General features: G+C 37.8%; 1 protein-coding gene across 2 annotated transcripts in view; it reads right to left on the bottom strand.

The window, feature by feature from the left end:
- LOC131052729 (plant cysteine oxidase 3) overlaps positions 1 to 19,912 on the bottom strand; it is a 45,259-nt gene extending 25,347 nt beyond the window's left edge. The window contains exons 1-2 of one of the 2 annotated variants that reach the window (XM_057987319.2): positions 19,626 to 19,912; positions 4,329 to 4,495 (exon numbers count right to left, since the gene is read on the bottom strand). In XM_057987319.2, coding sequence (XP_057843302.1) covers positions 4,329 to 4,495; positions 19,626 to 19,665 — 207 coding nt within the window. In that variant the 5' untranslated portion in view covers positions 19,666 to 19,912. Of the gene's footprint in view, positions 1 to 4,328; positions 4,496 to 19,553 lie in introns of both variants that reach the window. The other variant, XM_057987318.2, reaches the window with a different exon arrangement.
- Between the last annotated feature and the right edge of the window lie 929 nt (positions 19,913 to 20,841).

Below are 20,841 nucleotides of genomic sequence, written 5' to 3'. Positions count from 1 at the left end.
TGCAACTCTTCCTCCGTACGGCATGTTTATGGTTTTTCTGTACAGCCTTCTCCACATTCACCCGACGTATGACATGTTTATGGTTTTTATGTACGACCTTCTCCACACTCGCCCGACGTACGGCATGTTTATGGTTTTTCTGTACGGCCTTCTCCACACTCGCCCGTACAATGTACTCAGGTAAGACCTTCTCTTCTTCACGTACGGTATACTTATGGGTTTTCTATACGGCCGCCTCCATACTTGCTCGTACAGCCACACAACTTTTTGAGCGTGGCACTTACTCACTCGTATGGATTGGCCTATGGGTACCAACCATAAAGGGTACGGTATCAATACTCTGCAATTTGGCTCCCTTGACCGTACGGATCTCCAACACTCCGCTTCTCTAGTTTGTACAGTGTAGCTGGGGCTCTTAGCTTCGTGTGGTAACCTCATCAAGTCGATGCAACCTAGACTCTCAGGAACCAACTTGCTCTTGCCTGCTCTGAATCGTACGGCGTACGATATGGACTTAGTCAATCGTTCGGCAACTTTACTCTCCACGTACGATGACAATTCTTCAAAAACTTTACTCCTGGCGTACAGTGACAATCTTTCGGCAACTTCACTCTTGGTTCTTGTGGACCGTACGCTCCATGTACACTCGGCTCTTATGGGTTGTATGGTCAACTTACTCTCGGCTGATTTGAACCATACGGCTGAATTACTTTCGACTGATGTGAACCATTTAGCGTATAGTATTAACTTCTTCGGGACATCTCCACCAGGCTCTACAGCATCCAATTTCCAATCCTCGCCCTGTGAATCTTCTTCGTACACCTTAGATATTTCCCCATTCCCACTTGACATCCTCTATTCATACGGTACAAGCTCACTTGGCAACTGTTCGTATAGCCCAGACACACCAACGTTGGATGTGCACAAATGAATATCGTACGGCAGACTTTGCACTTCCTTAATTTGGCCAATTTGTAGCATGTTACAGTCGGGGTGGAAGACTTTATAATCCTCCGTCTGCCAGTGAAATAATCCATTCAGAGAACTCGTCTCATCCTTAGAGCAATCTTCTAGTTTGAGCACCCCTTCATCGTTGGGTTTCATGCCTTTCCTTCCTCCGTCCATACCTAACTCTCCACCCTCAAACTCAGAGTCCGAGGGTACTAGTTCTTCACTCACCACCTGGTTCCTCAAGTCAATGACATGCTTCCTCCAATCACTCTCGATCAAGAGTGTGTTTCGCTTCCAGTTATGATTCGCCTTGGCAATAACCAACCATCCCCTCTCGAGGAGTGCATCGTACGCCTTCTTCTGTAACCGGATAACTACAAAATCCAACAAAAATTCTTCTGTCCAAATCCTTACTTTTTGTGCCATCAATGTTCCCAACAGCTGGATGTCATGTTGGTCAGCACCTACCAAGTGGAAGTTTGGTGGCCACAGATTCGGCTTCCCCAGACATTTCCACGTGTCTTTTAGGAGTATGTTTACTCTCGAGCCTCCATCGACAATGGTGTTTGTCAACTTCTTCCCCATTATTTCCATCTCGACAACCGTCAGCTTCCTCCCGACGCTCACCGTCAGCAACATTGGATCACTAGACTCATTCCCTTCAGGTGATGGTTTTCTCGTCAGTTCCTCCTCGTGTGGCTTACATTGTTTCTGGGTAACTATGTCATCACTGACTATATTGGCAATTGTCATTCTCAGTGGCGGCATAGTTTGAAGAAGGTCTGCCACCTTGATGGGTACGGTTGTTTGTAGCACCTGTCAGACTATGTTCTTCTCTGACTCCCGCAATGACATACTTGCAGTTCCATTGGAAGTTTACTCGTTCCTTCGCCAACACTTGTTCTACTTCGTCTTGTTACTTTTTTGTACCAAAGTTTGACTACATCGCCTTCTTTGTTTGTGCTCTTGTGATTGCTAAAACTGCAGCCTCTTGTTCCTCCACGTCCAACATATTAATACCCTTCTGATTCGAGCAGTTGGTGTCCTCATGGTCACCTGGTCCACACCATTTTCACAATAATTGTATGTTGTCTTTCTTGTTATGGTAGTCTCTCGCAAAGTGTCCCCATTCACTACATTGTCGGCATTATATGATAGGACGTCCTCTGGAGTCGTACTGTATTTGGTTTCGCCCTTGTTGATTTCCATAACCACTTGGCGATACATTCTGTGATTTCGATGGGCTGGACTCTCCCTATGTGAAGAGTACTTGTGTACTTCTCATCTTCAAATTGTACGGGCACTCCTTGATTGAATGCCCTAGCACTTGGCAAATTTCACAAAACATATTTCTAGAACAATTACCTTTTGTGTGCCCCTCCCTTTTGCACTCAATACACCATAGTTCATTACCTTCTTTGCTGGTTCCTTTCTCAGCCTTCAATTCTTTCATCATTTTCAACATATCCCGTCGAAGGGCTCGTACGGTTTTGGATTCTTCGTCACTGCTATCTTCGGTGCTCTCATCATCATCGGTCTTCCTCTTCTCTTAAAGGGAGATTTTATTTTCACTCTTGATGTCCATCGCTCGATTGTACGCATCGATGTATGAGGACAGAGGCACTACTTTCATCTTCTTGCATAATGAGGGTATCAATCCCTCCATGAACCACCTCTTCTTCAACCCATCGGCTGGCTGGTTCTCCATCTTGTTCAATAGCTCTTTGAGCCTACGGTTGTAAGCACGTACATTCTCATTTTTCCCTTGCTTAGTATTAAAGATTTCAGCCACGATCTCATTATCATCCCTCAAGAGTTTGAATTCCTCCTGGAACACCCTCTTCAGATCACTCCATCTCGTCTTGTGCTGGGCATTGAGGTCTGTGTACCAGTCAATGGCGATCCCCCAAAGGGTGGCGGGAAATGCTTTCAGCCAATAGGCCCTGTCATCTTGGCCATTTGCCTCCCAAATGGTTATGCATGTTTTGCAATGTCGTACCGGGTCCTTCGACTCGTCTCCCGTGAGCTTCGGCAGTTTCTGCTTCTCTTGGGTGTTCAACATTGTTTGCTCTCAGAAGGTACGTGTGTATTCGCCTTGTGTGCCGGACCTAGGTGGACTGTTTCGACCGCTACATTCTGGTGCTTTCCCTGCACTCTTGACCACACAGGCGTCCTCTACACGTCCACCTTCAGCGTCCCCAACACTTCAAGTACTTCCAGGTGTGTCGGACCTGAGTGAATTGTTCTGACCGCTACGTTCTAGTGCTTTCCTTGCACTCTCAGACACGCGCACATCCTCTACACGTCGACCTCTAGCGTCCCAACACTCCAACTACTTCTAGGCTTCGACTCGTCTCTATGCTTCCTCCAGCCGAGGGTCGGCGGATCACCTAATCGCTTGGTCGTGACCACCCCGTGGCTTCTTCTCACCTTTGATGGGATCTACAGACATGAATCACTCAAGGCTGACCCGATTTATTTTAAGGCAACGGCGCCAAAATGTTTACCGCTACAACTGGTAAATTAAATACAGGAAATAATAATGTACATGACAATGCATACCAGACACGGCAGTAAAATATATCTTTATTCGCATATTCAATTATTACAGAGAAGAGACCAAAGATGGTCGGCCAAGGATTATAATAGATCCGACAATACCATCCCACTTCCTTGATAGTACACGACATATTTAAAGAACCCGAAGGTTGCCGAGAGGTACACAACCGTCAACCGACTGACACATAACTACCCGAGACTAACAACCCACTCAATACAATTAATTAATACCTTGTCGGATAACAAATATTATCAAACATAACAATAGGCAATTTATGCCGACAACAAAGACTCTATAAAGTTGACGACAGCAGTTCTATCCCATTACAGCAGTCAAAAGTCATGGCAAAAGCCAATGCTAGCTGAAGTCAATAAAGCTGGTTAATGAAGGTAAACATGTAATTGGTCCAATCTCTGATGATTGATCAATAATATTCAGCACCTGTTAATTCTGTCTCTTCTTCCTTTTGCCTCAATTTGTGTGCAGTAAATGCTAAAATTCATGAGTTTTGTCCAAAATGGTCTAGTGACACCTTAAACAATGAGAGAAAAATGGAGTGGGAGTTAATGTGTTCCATCATCTTCAACACGTAGTAAACTTCTTGATTGAATGAAGGTCGACTCTAAGTCATAACACACACTGAAAATCCTTAATTTTCTTTGTCTCCAAAGCATGTTAATATTTCAAGTTGAAGAATACTGTAACCCCATTAGCAAGGTTGGAAATAAAACAGATTATTATTTGTTATGATAAATGATTTTTAGTTCAGGAATAACTAAACTATTTAAATGTAGAAAATATAAGTTCACACACTCACAGTGAAGCTGTCACATTCATAAATGTGCAAGTATGTAACAGGTTGCGACCATCGAGCTACCATAGCTGAATGTCGATTTCTTTGAATATTTTGTCCAAAAAATCCATAACCACGATCTTGTTCTAGTGCATCCTCATTAAGCCCAACATCAATAGGTTTGAAGGTATCTGCAATAAAAACAATTATCAAAAGCTTATTATGAGAAATTACAAAAGATTGGCACACTTTTATTAACTGCCTGGAGAACAAACAAATTGCTTCAGAATTCATCTTTTGTAATTACACAGAAAGCTCAGCCATAATATCGATTCCGTCAAATATTAATTAATTATTTTCTAACCTGCAGGGCAAGCAACAAGGTCAAAATTGATGAAATGCATATTACAAGAACTCAATCACCAAACACTGTTCATTAGTGGTAACAGGCACTATGTTGATGGTAAATACTAATGTTCTGCTAAATATTTCTGAACATAAAATAAATAAGAACAAAAATGTGCTGTCAACCATGCCATCATATAGGATAACTCCTTTTAATGAATAGGAACACGATATAGAATCATAATATTTAAAGTAGGACAAATGTGTTATATGAATTAAGAAATAAATTTATGGCAGATCAAAACTAAAACAAAAGATACAAATTTTACAATTTCATTAAAAAAATTATAATAGTGATTTGTAATTTCCTATGTTACCCCGAGTTTCCGGGACAAGGGGATGGAGGGATGGGGAAACGGGTTTCCAGGACGGATTTTTTTTTTCCCTAAGTAGGGGATGGCAGTGGGGACAGCTATATAAATATATAGGGAAAATTTTAAATATATAGGAAAATTTTAAATATTCATATAAAAACATGGATAAAGCATGCTTATATACATTATAAAACCTTAACATATAATGTTTGTGTTAAATAATTTAAATTGAGAGTTTGCATGAGAGTGGAAGTCAAACAAATAATCAAAATTCAATCATTAATTTTATGGGACAGCCAGAGTACGGGTTTCCGAAAGTTTCCAAGTTTCCGGGACGTCCCCATTTCCGGGATGGGTCAAATTATGCCGGAAACGCATCCCCGGGTAACACTGGTAATTTCTCAAGATATTCTCGAGACAATGTGCCTAACAGATTTGTGCAGAATTTACTAGTGCTGCAATTAACTATGCTTCTTAGACCAATAAAACAGCTCCATACAATTGAATATTCAAGATAAAGACATGAGAAATGAAGTGCATACAAAAGAAAAATTAAAGCCACTGCAAAGCATGTCCACCGGACACCAATTTTACTCTGGATAAACCTGATTCTAAAGAACTCCAGCAATTGATAGATGTCTATATCACTCAGAAATATCTAATTTTCAAATAGAAATACTCACTCCATGAGCTTGAAACCTCCATGCTCTTCTCAAAACTGACTGTAACATATGCAGCAGAGAACAATGGAACTTCTCCCTAACCTCAGCATTGTATTAAAGTTGAGTTAATGAACTTTAGAGGTTGACTGGCCTTCCAAATTCATGTGTACCACACAAGCATCAATTTCAAGTTGTTTCATCAATCTTAGTATGTCAAATGAACATTTGTACCATATACACCCTGTTGGTCTGATTTTGGAAGCTAATGGTCATTCTGATTGAGACAAGCAACCCAAAAAAAACATTCATGACTAATTCCCATCAATATTCATGCTAAAAATGGCTGATTGTTTATTTGGTCAGAAGTGGCATGTTTGACTTTCAGCAGACCTTCCTAAACCTCTCCTAGCCATCCTGGTGTGTTTCCATAGGAGCAGACACATTCAATTCATAGTAGCCCCATTATCTCACCTACTTCAACTTATCTTAGATCTTTTGTGTCAGAATAAATTGATCCATTTTGGAAGGCTACTAGTCCTACAAAAGCTTTGCCTCAAAAACTTACTTTTTCCTATTCTCGAGAAGGTACAGTTTTTCTATCTGATTTGAGATAATAGCCTTCTTTGCTTGATTTCCAGTGTAAAAGAAACAAGCATTAATAAGGAGATTCGCAGACATCTTTGAACAAGAAATATTGATTCTTCCTCCTCATTAAAATTGCATCTCTTGCACATGTAAGGATATTCAAGCATCATTTTCACATCATGGTGCTTGGAATCCCACTTGACCAGTCAATTTTAACTCAGATCCGAATTCAGAGAAAAAACTTGGCCAAAACTGGACAAAACTCAGCAAATATAAAAATAGCAAACTTTAGGAGTATAATATATGTATATGCATTCTGCGTCAAATCAGATTCAAATACACTCAAAACTAATCATTTACATCTACCATATACAAGCATACATCAAGAGTATGTATATAATGCCATATTGGAAGTTGAACTAGAAACATCAAAACTGATGTGTAAGAAGAGTTTTATATTCATAAAATTGTTTCCATGTACACAAAACAAAATAATTAGGAATCCATGGAAACAGAATCAATCAAGTAACATGATTAAAAGACCAAACTAACGTTGAGAAGAGCCAACATCACTCATCCCAACATCAGATGCATGCTGGATCTAGTGGCTGTTTGTGTATGACAGTGAAGTAGTTGTAGCCAGAGAAACACCAGATACATCTGCTTGAGATGAATACTTGACAAATATATCAAGTTTGTTTTTTGAGTCCATTCTTATAGATTTGGAGGACACAATCAAGGACATCCATATCCTCTTTGATGACAGTTCCATCACTATTGTCTCGTCATCTTTGGATCTTAATTTAAATTCATTTCCACAACATTCTAGACTTGTCACATTTTTTAGTGAGGCATAGGACTCCTGATTTGATTATTACACGGCTCAACACAAACATGATGACACCTAAGTAGGGTTTAGAGATATCAAACCTTTTTTTCTCTCATATTCCTTTAAGGAATGGGAAGATCTACATACATTTTGGCCTTGTTTCTTCCTAAGGGGTAGAAAGTTGTTTAGCATTCATGGATCATCTTCAACATTCATAGTCAAACATCTATCATCAATGCAAGAGACTACTTTTTGGGGGGGTTGCATGGTCTCTCTTCTCTCTATTGTAGGGGGAATTTATCCTCACATGGGATTCAATCCTACTCAATCCTTTTTTGGGGGGGATGGGGGGGCAGGCAGGGTCACCTCGATATTCTCTCTTCATCTTCTCTTAGGGATGTATCATCTTGCGAGTTTTCTCCTTCTCTTCTTTTTGACAGGATCATTTTGCACATGGATATCTAACATGTCAACACATTTTCCTAGACCAATTTATCCAATTTTTCCTACCCACCTAAGATACACTTAAGGCGGGTGTTGGTGTTGAAATGGATAGCTAAGTTCAGATTATATTTTAATGATGCCTAGTGGCAATTAAAATATTAATCATATTGTAATAAGTTTATGCGATTACATGTCTAATAGGGCTGGACCCAAAATGAAACGTGGTATAGCTTGTAATTTATGTAGGCCCCAAATTGGGCGCCAAAAAGGGCAAACTTAAAATATGTAAAATGGCAGCAATCTTGTTAAAGACGACTTGGGGGAAAACCATGAACATGAATCTTGTATATAAACAAGATTTCATTTCACACTTCAAATACAATTTATCTTCATCAAGCAAATATACCATAAGCCTTAGCCTTATGCGAATTTAATCAGCGAACTTGGAAGGATAGAAAGCAATCTAAGTCTTCATACAGCTGCGAATCTATCTGATCATTGAGCGAATCCATTGGGCAGCTTGCTGGGCAAATTGGTGTCCTTATACTTCAGCGATCTTCTTCTCCAAGTGATGTCGATATTCTGCCCCCCCTAAAGATATACTACAGCTGCATATGCTTGGTTTGAATCTGCCCTAGATTGGCACTACAATCAGATAAGTAATCTGATATATACTGTTCATGTAATCTGCTTATAAATAAAGAATCTGATCTGAATCTTTGATGCTAGGTTTTTCCTCCAAGAGGGAGGTTTTCCCAGGGTAATTGTGTCTTGTGTCTTGTGCTTTATTGTTATTACTGCTTATTCTCAGTCTGATTATAATTTAATTAGTTAGATTAACATCTGATTGCTTAAATTTAACAGTTGGTGCATTATTTTATTTTTGCATTTAGTTAGTTATTTTATTGCATATTCTGCACCTAAGATAGGATAAACTTGCTTAGGTAAGCATCTACTTAATTAGATTGTATATTGTTGATATGTATTTTGTACATGACCAAACACAGAATAAAACACCTAAAGGTACCTTATCCTCTCTTGAATAAAGCTCCCGAATGCTGAAGATATCGCAGAAGGATCAATCGGAGAAGCTTCAAGGTTCCTATTATGTAGGATCTCTACTCGTGGATAAGCTCTTTGTGGTATGATGTGATTTTCCTGGAATCACAAGGGGACTTACACTCGATGACCTAAACGTCGGATTTGCTGGAATCACAAGATTTCACTGGCCTAGATTTTGAAAAAAAAGAAAAAGGATGAGGGCGAGGAAAGGATCTAATTCTGACACTAAGAATGTAGGAGCAATGAATAACCTTTGGTGAAATTCTAACTAAGTCTTGTTTTGACATCCCAGGACCATCTCCACAAGGTTAGTGCGATCTTCGGAGGAAAGCTTTATGATGTTCAGATCATCACTATAAGCATAGACACCATCAGGTTGATGCATATCAGTGAAGAAGCGACAATTGAAGTTAAGCTTAAGCTGAATGATTCCAATTGACTACGCAAGGCAAGTCTGCAATCAACAAACTGCTAGTAGTATGGATATACAAATTTCACCATCAATCAAACACATTTCTTCCACTCATCTAATAACATGAAATCAAATCTGAGAAGTATAAAGACCATGCAAATTGTTGAATCGACCCATAGATTTCACCATTTCTTCAATGAAGTTTTACAAGTCTTTTACAACAACATCTTGGCAACAATCTTTGCTTTCTCTTGCTATTCTACTCTAATTGCTATTCTATCAACTGACTATTCACTATTAGCTAACTATTCACCTACTATCAACTATTGACTAACTATTCTCCATTAGCTAACCATTGACTAACTATTATCCTTTACAAATGAGGAGCCAGGGCTTATATAGTGCCCACAATACAATTCAATGGCGTAGATCAATTTGAGATCAATGGCCAAGATTTTACAATGAAACCCTAATTAGGGTTTGTTACAACAAACTTAATTCTGACCAATGAAATAATTGCATTATTTGGACACATGTCTTCTCTGGAATATTCGACCAATGGATAGCTGAGGTAGGTACATCGAAGTTAGTGCCATCTTTGATGAATCAGGTACATTGAATTTGGACATGCTGAAGTGGACCAACTCGACTGGAGGAGTGATGACTAGGATGCCACCTTGTCTTTCCTTCAAATGTTGGACTGGAAGAGGTCATCCTTGATGAGGCTAGGCTGGAGAAGGTCGTCCTTATTGATGCTGGGCTAGAGAAAGTCGTCCTTGTCCTGGCCTGGTCTTCTTTCATCTGCCAAAACAAACCAAAAGATGATTAAGAACACATGATAAATTCATTTCAACATAGCATTTTCAACTTAAATCATCAACAAAAAGATATTAACATGAAACTTGCCCAAGATTTTCTCCAAGAACAGACCCTATAAGAATTTCGCCCTAGACCCTCTGGAAGGGTCAGGAGCGAAATTCCAACTTTAGCTCAAAATTCACATTTTTGAAGGTCAAACATCTTTCCAAGGCATTCCAAATAGCTTTTCTCACCCTAGTCCAGGCCTGACTTAGCACAAAATTTGGAGAAAAGGATGGTTTTAGTGTTTTTCGCTCTGGACCCTTTGGAAGGGTCAGGAGCGAAAATCACTTTTTAGGACAAATTCTACCATTCAACTCACCTCCAAGGTCAAGGAAACTTCGCCTCACTCCTATCTAGGCCATAAAAACCAAAAACTTGACTTGTCTTGCAAAGAAAGTAGGTGATCTTAGGATTTTTGCTCTAGACCCTTTGGAAGGGTCAGGAGCGAAATCCTTGGTTTGGGCTAATTTCCATCATTTTTCAACATCAATTAACTTCAAAAGGCAAGAAAATGTCTCCTCGCACCCATCCAAGCCATGAAAACCTAACGTTTGACTAGACTTGCAAGGAAAATAGGTGATTTTAAGATTTTCGCTCTGGACCCTTTGGAAGGGTCAGGAGCGAATTTCACCTTTTGCTTGTTTATCCTCACTCAATTCCATTCTTTTCACTTTGTTTACTCGGACTCTCATCCTTGGATCCCTCTCCCATGCTTGCAACATTTTATTTGACCTCAAAATGACTAGAAAAGAGAATTTTGCTAGAAATCATGGCCAAGGACAGGACCTATAATGAATTTCGCCCTGGACCCTCTGGAAGGGTCAGGAGCGAAATTCTTCCTCTAGCCCAAAATCATCATTTTTGGAGACAAAAATCCATTCAAGGGCAATCTCAAGGGCTTATATCATCTTTGTCTAGGCCTGGCTTGGCACAAATGTGAAAGGAATAGGTGGATTTTAGAATTTCGCTCTAGACCCTTTGGAAGGGTCAGGAGCGAAATTCTTGATTTGGCTCAATTCCTTCAATTTCAATGATTCCTAGCAACTTGAAGTTACTCCTAAGGACCTCTCCCATCTTAATTCACCTTAGTCTGCAATTGCCTTGGCATAAAATTGAGGAAAAAAGGTGGTCTAGTGAAATTTCGCCCTGGACCCTTTGGAAGGGTCAGGAGCGAATTTCCATTTCTAGGCTTGATTCTTCATCATTTCAAGTTGAATTCACCTCAAAAGGCTAGAAAACACTTCTCTCACATCCAACCCAAGTTTGAATTGATTTTGCAAGGCAAAATAGGTGATTGAAGGATTTTTGCCCTGGACCCTTTGGAAGGGTCAAGAGCGATTTTCCTCCTCTGACCTAAAATCATCATTTTTGGAGACAACCATCAACTCAAGGGCAATCTCAAGGGCATCTTTTACCTTGGTCTAGGCATAGCTTAGCATAAATTTGAAAGGAATAGGTAGATTTTAGGATTTTCTCTCTAGACCCTTTGGAAGGGTCAGGAGCAAAATTCTCATTTTAGGGTTATTTCCTCATCCTTTCAACTTCAAATCACCTCCAAGACTTAGAACACCTTGCCTCCCTCCTCTCTAGGCCATAAAAATCAAAATTTTACCTTGCCTTGCAAAGAAAATAGGTGGAATTGGGATTTTCGCTCTGGACCCTTTGGAAGGGTCAGGAGCGAAATTCGCTTTGGACCCTTTGGAAGGGTCAGGAGCGAAATTTGACATTTTGAACTCTGTGTCAAGATCATTTTATGGAATATAACATTTAAATATAAGAAAGGAAATGTCACTTATACTTTAAGGTAAATTGCATATATACTTTCCGGATGTTTGAGAGTGGTTTCGAAACTCCAGGAGTTATATTGCAAAATCTAGTTTTTGGAGGATTCTTCAGTTTTCCAAACTTAGCCAAATTTTAGGATCAGGGCATTCCAGACTTAGCCAAATTTCAGGATCAGGACATTCCAGACTTAGCCAAATTTCAGGGCATCTGAAGATCAGGATGACATTTCAGACTTCATCACTCACCAACTTGACCTAGCTCGGACCTTCAAGAATGATACTCACTCACCAAGCAAGACACAATTAGTAATAAGAGCAAAACCAAGCCTAAGGAAGACTCTCAAAGAAACCCTAATTCTGGGGCCCTATGGACTCACCCTGGCTCAAGCAAAGCTTGCGATCCAACGATCCCCTCAACAGCACTTATCCTGCAAAGGCTTACAGACAAAACCCTAAAAGACCTAGAAAACAAACCCTAGAAAGCAAAAAGCAGGGGTCCCCATTTGCAATGGGGCGATGTGTGAATACGTCACAATATATATGCGTCATGATTTGTATTTTCCTAGTTTGGTGGAGATGTTGAGCATGCATTTGACATCTCCTTTATCTCACACTGGTTGTACATTCACATCTCTCGATGATGTATCCTGCATATACCCCCTTGTAGCTCTCATTTGAGCAATCTATCATCATTGTATATTTGCACCCTATGATGGAATGAATCATTCTCTCATTTTGGGTCTCTTGTGCTTTCATTGAAGCTCCTTGATATTGAGTGGCTATCTCCATAGCCAAATCTTACAAAGCAAGTCCACTACTTGTATAGGATTCTCCACATTAAACAAACTAGCAAGTTCATTAGCAAAATCTTATTGTTCAACAAAGGCACCATAATCATAATCATCCACATTGTTCTCAACATAAGCATCAAAGAAAATTTCAGTTTCATTGGAACGAGCAGTCATATTAGGATTTAGACAAGCACTCAGCAAAGGAAGATTGGGATCACAAGTAGTTATGGCATAAACAATACAATATGGCTAAGAAAGATGGATAGACAAAGCATGATAGTTCACTTTCAGATTTAAAAAAATAGAAGAGTCAGTGGTATATAAAATCTGAAAAACAAACCCCTAATAAAATATCCAATCGCAGAGGGGATGAATAAAAATGAAAGTCACAAAGTGAGGAACAAATAATTGAACAATGAAATAGTAATAAATAAGATCACAAACCCTAAAAAGATCTAAAAAAAGATAATACGATCAAAAACTACAAATATGAAAACCTAAAAAACAATGAAGATATAAACCCAAAAGTAAAACCCTCGAGTGATGTAAGATTGGTCATGTTCACCAAAATCTAAAAGAAAATTACACTTTTCCTAATCAAATAATGTGATCAAATAATACTATCAATAAATACACAATTAACCTAAATAGCAAAGCTAGGTAAATAGCAATATAATTAAGTGCTATTTTAGGAAATTGAATGCAATGGGATGGTGCACTTAGCTCTTAAATTAGAGAGGGATCAGATTTGTTGATGACTTGCAAAGTTGATTCACTACATAGCAAAACTTAAAGGCCTTGAAATGCAAACTGTCCTCAAACTCTATGCAGAATAAAAACTTCCTAAAGTTTGATCATGTAGCTCTGAATCAATCCCACATGACAGGAATTCGATTTGTAACCTACATATGTGATATGGTGAAATGTGTACTCCGTAATGTCCCCTCTTCGCTAGTTACCACTCAGGAGCATGGATTTGCCCGTTGGCCATCTCCACAGGCAAATTTACAGGTTAGGAGATGATTGGCTAACCTAGGGGATTTGTACTTAATCATTTTCTTGGCCTTGGCGAGCTTATGTTATGTAAACTTTATAATATTTCATTATAAAGTTACTTTTTCTAAAATTAGAAATATTTTATAAAGTAACTTTATAAAGAAGGGTTAATATTATTGTCAATGATAAAATATAAAAGTTACCCCTTTATGCATGCCTAACTAGGCAAAAAGGCAATTAAACTTTAAATTAAAAAATGGCCCCATCAATGATGCAATGTAACACTCAAGCTAGGCGCCCAAGTTGAGGGAATATTCCTTGGGAATTGTGGCATATTGGAGCCCTAATTTGGGGGTTGGGCTTTGGTGAGCATAAATGAATGTGTACAGCAACCATTTTGGCATTCTCTTGTTCATTTTTTATCTCTCATTTGGGAAATTGCAGCTCTGAGATCAGATCAGCATCATACAGGTGTTGGAGAACAAAAACTCTTCAATTCAAGGCAAGCTTGGATGAAACCCCAGGCCATCTTTCAGAGGAATTCACTCAGAATTCTTGTTTGGGCTCCAAAATTCAGTCATTATCAGCATTTACAGACCTGCAAAAACAAGGAGATCAGTTATTGGTGGCAATTGTGGGCAGCAAATATCATTTTCTAGCTCCACGTGATCATGATGTCATCAGTAGGGTTGAATAAATAAATCAGCAGCAATAAAGGTTGAATGAAGCAATAGTCTGCAAAAAATCGCGATTATACCTGATTAATCCTGAATCCTAGAGCTAGCCGATTTATTCCCTGAAAAAATCCCAATTCATGAAAAAACCGTTGACCAAGTGTTGATCCAATTTTCAAAGATTTTTTGCATTTAAATCACGTTCAAAATCAGAGTCAATGTGGAATCAACATTGAAAAGGCTTGTTATTTTGTCCATTTTCGGGGGGTTATCATTCCCCACACTTGTTCAAACCCACGAGCTCAACAACCCAACAAAGGTAGAAAGCCCACGAGCTCAATGGCCCAGTAGGGGTTTGAACCTTGGTGGCTACCTCACCAATGGAGTTTTCTACCACAACACTAAACGATCAAAGACATATTTCATATATGTAGATATAGATATATGATTTTTAATTTATAATTGATAAGAGTTATTTTTTGCTCAAACAAAGACATACAATTCATCATGTGAACAATATATCTAAAGTGCTCCACGAAATAAATCTGAATGACAACAAACAAGCTTACATAGTTGTAATAAAAGAGCCTCCAACACACAATCATTAAAATTTGTCTACCTAAAATAGTAGTTGCAAGCTAGGTATTGCCAAAACCAATGGCTTGCTAATCTTTTACTTCAGCTAAACAAATGCCTTTTGTTGAATTCTACCACATATAAAAGACTTACCAATTGCCATCAAGGAATATAAAGCATTGCAACTATGGAATATGATTTGATAGGCTTTCTCAAATATTGAACTACCCCTAGAAAACTACTTGCCTCAATCACAATGAAAGTCTTGGATCACTTCAAAATGGCTTCCACTTTTACTAAACTCCTAATGATTGTTGGATCTCTGTCTGATAAATTTTGATCTCAGCTACTTCATAGACTTGGCTAATCTTTGATTTCACACTTAGACAACTATTTGGTGTATTTGGTGACTGCCCTTTTAAAAAGTTACATGAATATTTGCCTATGTAATCAGCAATATGAATATAAACAACAAAAATCTATTTTCTACAATTCATGGGTTAAACTCCTTGTCTCAATCACAATGAAAGTCTTGGATCACTTCAAAATGGCTTCCACTTTTACTAAATTCCTAGCAATAGTTGGATCTTTGTGTGATAGATTTTGATCTCAGCTACTTCATAGACTTCGCTAATACCCCTAGAAAACCCCTTGCCTCAATCACAATGAAAGTCTTGGATCACTTCAAAATGGCTTCCACTTTTACTAAATTCCTAACAATAGTTGGATCTCAGTCTGATAAATTTTGATCTTAGCTACTTCATAGACTTAGCTAATCTTTGATCTCGGACTTAGACAACTATTTGGTGTATTTGGTGACTGCCCTTTTAAAAAGTTAAATGAATATTTGCCTATGTAATCAACAACATGAATATAAACAACAAAATCTATTTTCAACAATTCATGGATTAAACTCTATTTTATTTACTATCAATATCTCTATGCTATGGAAATACCCTAAGTTTTAAAAAAAAAAGTAGTTTGTGTCTATTTTTCTACAAATTTTTACGATTTTTTAATATCCAATTTCTTACCCATTTTTTCAGAAAATCTTATACTTTTGGTTTGCCGATTTTTTCCCCAAATGATTTTTGTTACTATGATAAAAAGCATTGTAATTGTGGAATATGATTTGATAAGCTTTCTAAAATACTGAATTAACCCTAAAAAACTCCTTGCCTCGATCACAATGGAATTCTTGGATCACTTCAAAATGACTTTTACTTTTACTATTTGTCTGTTAACTTTTGATCTCAATTACTTCATAGACTTAGTTAATACTTAGACAACTATTTGGTGTATTTGGTGACTGCCCTCTTAAAAAGTTAACTGATTATTTGCCTATGTAATCAGTAATATGAATATAAACAACAAAAAATTATTTTCTACAATTCACAGGTTAAACTCTATTTTATTTGCGCTTTATATCTCTACCCTATGGAAATGCCCTGAAATTACTTTAAAAAATGGTTTTTGTCTCTTTTTCTACAATTTTTAATGTTTTTTTAAATCCTAATTTTTCCCGATTTTTTGCTGATTTTTTCAAAAAATCTTATACTTTTGGTTTGCTGATTTTTTCCCTAAACGATTTTTGCTACTATGGTTTGAACATTGTAGGACATTCATTGTTAGTGTTAGCAATCAGCAAATAAATTGTTTTATCAGACTTTCTCAGGCTTATTTGAGCAGGGTGATCAATTCTTTGAGGATTATAGGGCAAATTCAGAGATCTTGCTTGGGAGTCTAATAGAATTGGTAGCAGATTTACTTGATTCTTCAATAATTATTTTTGATAATTCTAGTGGATGCAAATAAACCTCATTGGAGGTATTGTCACAGCCTGATAGCTCCATATTGTCATTCCTAGTGAGACTCATCAATAAAAAGTGCACTTCCAAGCTAAGCGATTGGATTCCTGGTATGAAATTTGTCTCTTTGTGGTGAAATAAGCACATTTATTGAAATTATAGTTTGCTGTTGTAAATTTCAGAATTCTGGAATTATTTTTCGGTCAATTTATTTCCTTGTATTTCGCATTCATTATTCATTCAAAGCCAAAAAGCACAAAAAATCATAGAATATCATTCAAAACAAAAATCAACAAAAACCCCTTCGCTGGCCAAAGACAAAATTGAAAACAAATCAGCAGATTGGAAAAGATTTCAGTCTGGAATCTTACATGCTCCTACACTTGAGTTCCCTCCAATCTTTGCTGTATACTAGTGCTTAAGGATTGGAAGTATTTACAAATACCTTGGGGAGATTGCTAAATTGCAGGACTTTGAATTCTCTTCAATCAACTCCCTTGAATGGCCAGTTTTACAACCTTGGCAAGTGTTGGCAAACAGCAAGCAAGCGTGCAAGTAATCTATGATGTGAATTATGATGCAAGAATTATTCTTTTAGTGCACCACCTAAATGCTCCTATTGAATGCTCCTTGATGTCCTAGGATTTCAAATATTAATCGGACATAAATTAACATTCAAATGAATGTATTAAAATACCAATACATCACAAATCATTACACAAACATGTATCAAGTCGGCTCCCAAACAGCTATAGGGAAGGGCAGTTGTTTCATTTTAAAATTTTGAATTTGAGTTTAGCACTTCACCATGCAGTATCAAAGTCTTGCATCACAGAAATGACCCAATATGGAGAATGTAAAATGTTGCGATCAAGAATGGATATGTGGAAGTATGGACTAATCAACAAGGGAGATGTCACCCGTTAATGGGTCTCATTGGGTTAATCCAGATAAAATAATTACAACGGAAGTTAGGTGGATGATCCCAAAATAAGATTGGATGAAGGTTGATTTTGATGGTGCATCTAGTGCCAATCCCAGAACATTGTGGGCTGGATGTGTGGTAAGAGATTGGATGGGTAATTTCGTGGCTTTGGGTTCCCAGAAGCTGATGGAAGTCAGGTATAATAAGCATAGACAAAGCCAGCTTTGATCGCCTTGAAATTGGTGAGCAGCAAAATAGGGAGATTCTAATGGCAATCCCAGAACATCGAGGGCTGGATGTGTGGTAAGAGATTAGACGGGTAATTTAAACGATTTGGGTTCCCAGAAGCTGATGGAAGTCAGGAATAATAAGCATAAGCAAAGCCAGCATTGCTCACCTTGAAAATGTCAAGCAAAATAGGAGCGATGAGATCGCATTTGAAGGGAGATTCTCAAATCATTATCTACACAAGAAAGAACAAAAAAACCTATATTGGAAATTAAATAAATTTATAATGCATATTAGAGAACTATAGGAGAAATTTGAGTCTTTTCAAATTTTTCATGGTTTTAAAGAAGAAAATGATCTAGCAGATAGGATGGCTAGATGGGCGGTTAGGAGAGATGGCAATTTTGAGGGGGTGATTTAAGAGAATTTGCGGCACGCAGATTGGCAAAACGAATGATGAACTAGGCGCAGATGAATCAAATGCATTTAATCTGAATGATAGCAAGCTACAATGAAAAGACGAGCAAGGAAATCGGGAAGAGACAAGTTGAGCTGGATTAGAGGACGATGGCAGCGTTAAAACCATTGAAAAGGAAGTTGGTGGTAGAATTTCTATGCTTGCGAAGGACGACACAGCAGTAGCTAGAAAAACAATGGAGGCAAATTTTAGCCAGCTTGAAAGAGATAGACAGCTTTCTTTCACAGGAAGAATAATGGATGAAAGGCTACAAAATATTTTCAGACGGCACGACCCCATGATGCTGCAAGCAATCAAAATGATGCTTGGTGATGAAAACTTAAACCTGGAGTATAAATACAGAACGAACGTTGACATAGCGACAATGTTCTTTGCTTGGATCTTCGAGCTGGGCTCGAAGGAGAAGGCTAGATGGGTGATGACAGAGAGCATCTGGGAGAAGTGGCTGGGTGGAATGGAGATGTTTATAGCAATGGCAGAGTCGGGAGCAAGATTTTGTGCCCGGGAAGGATGCTGGACACAAGTTTTTTACAGGTTTCAATTCTCCTCTACAACCGTTTATGCTGTGGGAGACAAATTTCAATTAAGACCAGAGAAGAAAGCAAGTGCTAGCTGGATGGTAGTTTATGAAGAACATGTTGCAGAAGCTGAAGGCGGTTGATATGAAGGAGGTTGCGGAGCCCTCTGACCCAGCGACAATGGGACACCATAGACAAGAAACGAAGCAGAAAGAAAAACCAGTGCGATGGAAATTTTGCTTTTATATCACAGATTATCAAGCCAATTATAATGTAATTTTTTGCTATGTGGAAAAGGAAAAATGAATATCTGAATTGTATGTATAAAACTTTTTGGCATATTACAGAGAAAAAACTAAATATATTATCTTTACATATATCAATATAATGGATGCAGGCCCAAACCTACTATTTGCCCATCAAAAAAACTAGGGAGATGAGCATGAATCTGTGCAGATAGGGCAGGAATAAAATAGAACCTATGGAAATGTATGAGAGTTACCATGAAATTGAAAGAGCCAAACTTAGCACAAAAATGTTGCAGTCCTATAGGTAATCTTTGACCACAGTAATGTTAAAAATCGCCTTTTATAGAACACTCCCTCAAAAAAGGGCCAAAACTAAATAGGAATTGGCTTGGGTATGCAAATGTCACAGTTACACCTATTATAAAACAAATATTTACGAAAATTATAACAGTTCATTCTTGAATGTTTTACTAGGTTATTTTCCTGTATGCAAGCAAATTATATTACCAGAGTTTTCTAGAGCTAATTGCTGATGGGTAGTTCCCGTACACGTAAAAATAAATAAATAAAATCATTTGACATTATCAGTTTGGTTTCTCCTTTATTACGAATCAGTAAATTTCCTACGGACGAGAGCAAAAGGATGAACCTAAAAGAGAGCATAATTTGTTAATGGCTGCAGGTGAAGGCGCAGGCCCAGACGGTAAAAATGCCTTCTTACAGAGGTCGAAGAGTGCTTGCACTAAGCTGCTTGTCTGCATCCTGTTTCTGCTCTCTTCACCAGATTCAAATGAGTTTTACTCAGGATTTGAGATAAGAAGCTCAGTAAGAAGGCATCAAGGCGTATTCTTTCTGGAGAAGCAACTGCTGAAATTACCTGAGATAAGGTTCACAGATATTTTTGTTTACGCCGAGAGGGTTAGGCAGGTATTTCATAGTTTTTAAATGTTTAAACTTAAACGCACAAGCTATTTAATGGTGACGATGTACATGTTCTTGATCACTGAAAATTAATAGAACTTTTAGTTTATATATATAAAAGAGAGAAATAAATAATTTCGCCCATAGAGATCTATAATGGGATCAATGTTGGTCGTAAATAAAAAATCATTTTAAGATGAATTTGACGTTCATTTGCATGTCATATATTCTAAAACTGCAAGGTAGTAGCATTACAAGAATAGTGGCAACCAAATTCTATGACAACAAATTATAAATAGTAAATTAAAATGTCCACACAATGATGGTCTAGATTTGTTCTATCCAATGATGGTCTAGATTTGTTCTATCCTTAGTTTTTCTTGCCTTTCATTTTGATCAGTCGTTCCAATCTTTGAAACAATATAATTTTTTTTTATCTCCATATAAAACATACGCAAGGTAAATAGTGGAGTAAATGGTAATGCATTAGCTTACCTAAGGTTAATTTAAAATATAAAATGTCCCTCCCACCTTAAATGGCCACCAAAAATTGGTGTGCAACCCTGGTGCTACCTAGAAAGAAAGGGATTTGGGCACATTTTATCTTTCTACAAAATGGTGGTTCCATTGGCAACTTTAAATTCAGCTTTGTTGGTTCTATTGGAAGAGTTTGTGATGGTTGTTTCATCATTGATTTTTTTTATGTAAGTTTTGAATCTTTTGTTGGACACAGCCTTGGTTCATTTATTTTCATTTTTTGTATAGGTGAGCGTATGCAAAACATGATGTATGAAAACAAATGAAAGAGAAGCATTGCAAACGTCGCCTAGCTCCAAAATCTGCATTAAATTTATTTTTTTGGTCTGTTATTTCATTTTGTTGTATGCTACAAAGGCATCTAACCTAAAACAATTAATCTTATCATTGCATGCTTATCCGATAATGTTCTATGGAGCCAATGTAGAGGCATTTTCACTATAAAGTCAATGTGATTGTTTTTCTTGTACAGGTTGTGG

The sequence above is a fragment of the Cryptomeria japonica genome, chromosome 3, assembly GCF_030272615.1.
Source record: "Cryptomeria japonica chromosome 3, Sugi_1.0, whole genome shotgun sequence".
Classification (NCBI taxonomy): Eukaryota; Viridiplantae; Streptophyta; class Pinopsida; order Cupressales; family Cupressaceae; genus Cryptomeria; species Cryptomeria japonica.
Note: the sequence above shows the minus strand (reverse complement) of the source record. Positions and strands in the feature narration are given on the sequence as shown.